Source organism: Charadrius vociferus, unplaced genomic scaffold (assembly GCF_000708025.1).
Source record: "Charadrius vociferus isolate BGI_N301 unplaced genomic scaffold, ASM70802v2 scaffold213, whole genome shotgun sequence".
Taxonomy (NCBI): Eukaryota; Metazoa; Chordata; class Aves; order Charadriiformes; family Charadriidae; genus Charadrius; species Charadrius vociferus.
This window is the reverse complement of record NW_009647828.1, coordinates 4621682-4622373: the sequence shown is the minus strand read 5'-3', so window position 1 is coordinate 4622373 and position 692 is coordinate 4621682. Positions and strand designations below refer to the sequence as shown.

The following is a 692-nucleotide window of genomic DNA, read 5'->3' as shown; positions in this document are numbered from 1 at the left end:
GGGGGCCCGGCGGCGGCGGCAGAGGGGGAGGAGGAGGAGGAGGAGCGCGGCCCGGTGCCGGCCGCTATGGACCAGTGCGTGACGGTGGAGCGGGAGCTGGAGAAGGTGCTGCAGAAGTTCTCGGGCTACGGGCAGCTCTGCGAGCGCAGCCTGGAAGAGCTCATCCAGTACGCGGGCGGACTGCGCCGGGAGATCCTCCAGACCGAGAGTACGTGGGGACACCCTCCCTCCCTGTTGCCCCCTACCCCTTCTCCGGGGAGATGGGGCCCGGCTCCTTCCTCTGGGGGTAAAAGGCCCAAAACTTAAGGCCTTTGTGGGCTGGGGGACTCCTCCAGGGAGACATCCTCCTCCCCTCCCCTCCAGCCTCGGGACTGAGCAGCGCTCCCCGCGGGTTTCTGCCCCGCTTAGGGCCGGCCCCTGGGAAGGTCTGTGCTGGGGGTAAGGGGGGACACGCTGAGCTAGAGGTCTTCCCCTTCTCACCCCCTGGAGTCGGAGTTTTGTGTGCGTTTCTGGCAGGGAAAAGTTGTAGGAACAGGTATGGGCCCTCCCGGGCCTCTCCAGCCTTCGGTGCGCTGCTGGAGAGGAGTGTTTGATCCTGATCAGCAGGTACGGCCTGACCCTGGTCGCATACCTTCTGCGCCTTTATGTTGAGGTACAATGGGGTTAGTCTCCCCTAGGGGAAATAAACAGCA

At 64.9% G+C, this 692-nt stretch overlaps 1 protein-coding gene across 1 annotated transcript in view; it reads left to right on the top strand.

Moving 5' to 3' along the window:
• Positions 1-6: 6 nt before the first annotated feature.
• RMND5A (required for meiotic nuclear division 5 homolog A (S. cerevisiae)) overlaps positions 7-692 on the top strand; it is a 27035-nt gene continuing 26349 nt past the window's right edge. Inside the window, exon 1 of the mRNA XM_009882515.1 lies at positions 7-208. Coding sequence (XP_009880817.1) covers positions 67-208 — 142 coding nt within the window. The 5' untranslated portion in view covers positions 7-66. The remainder of the gene's footprint in view (positions 209-692) is intronic.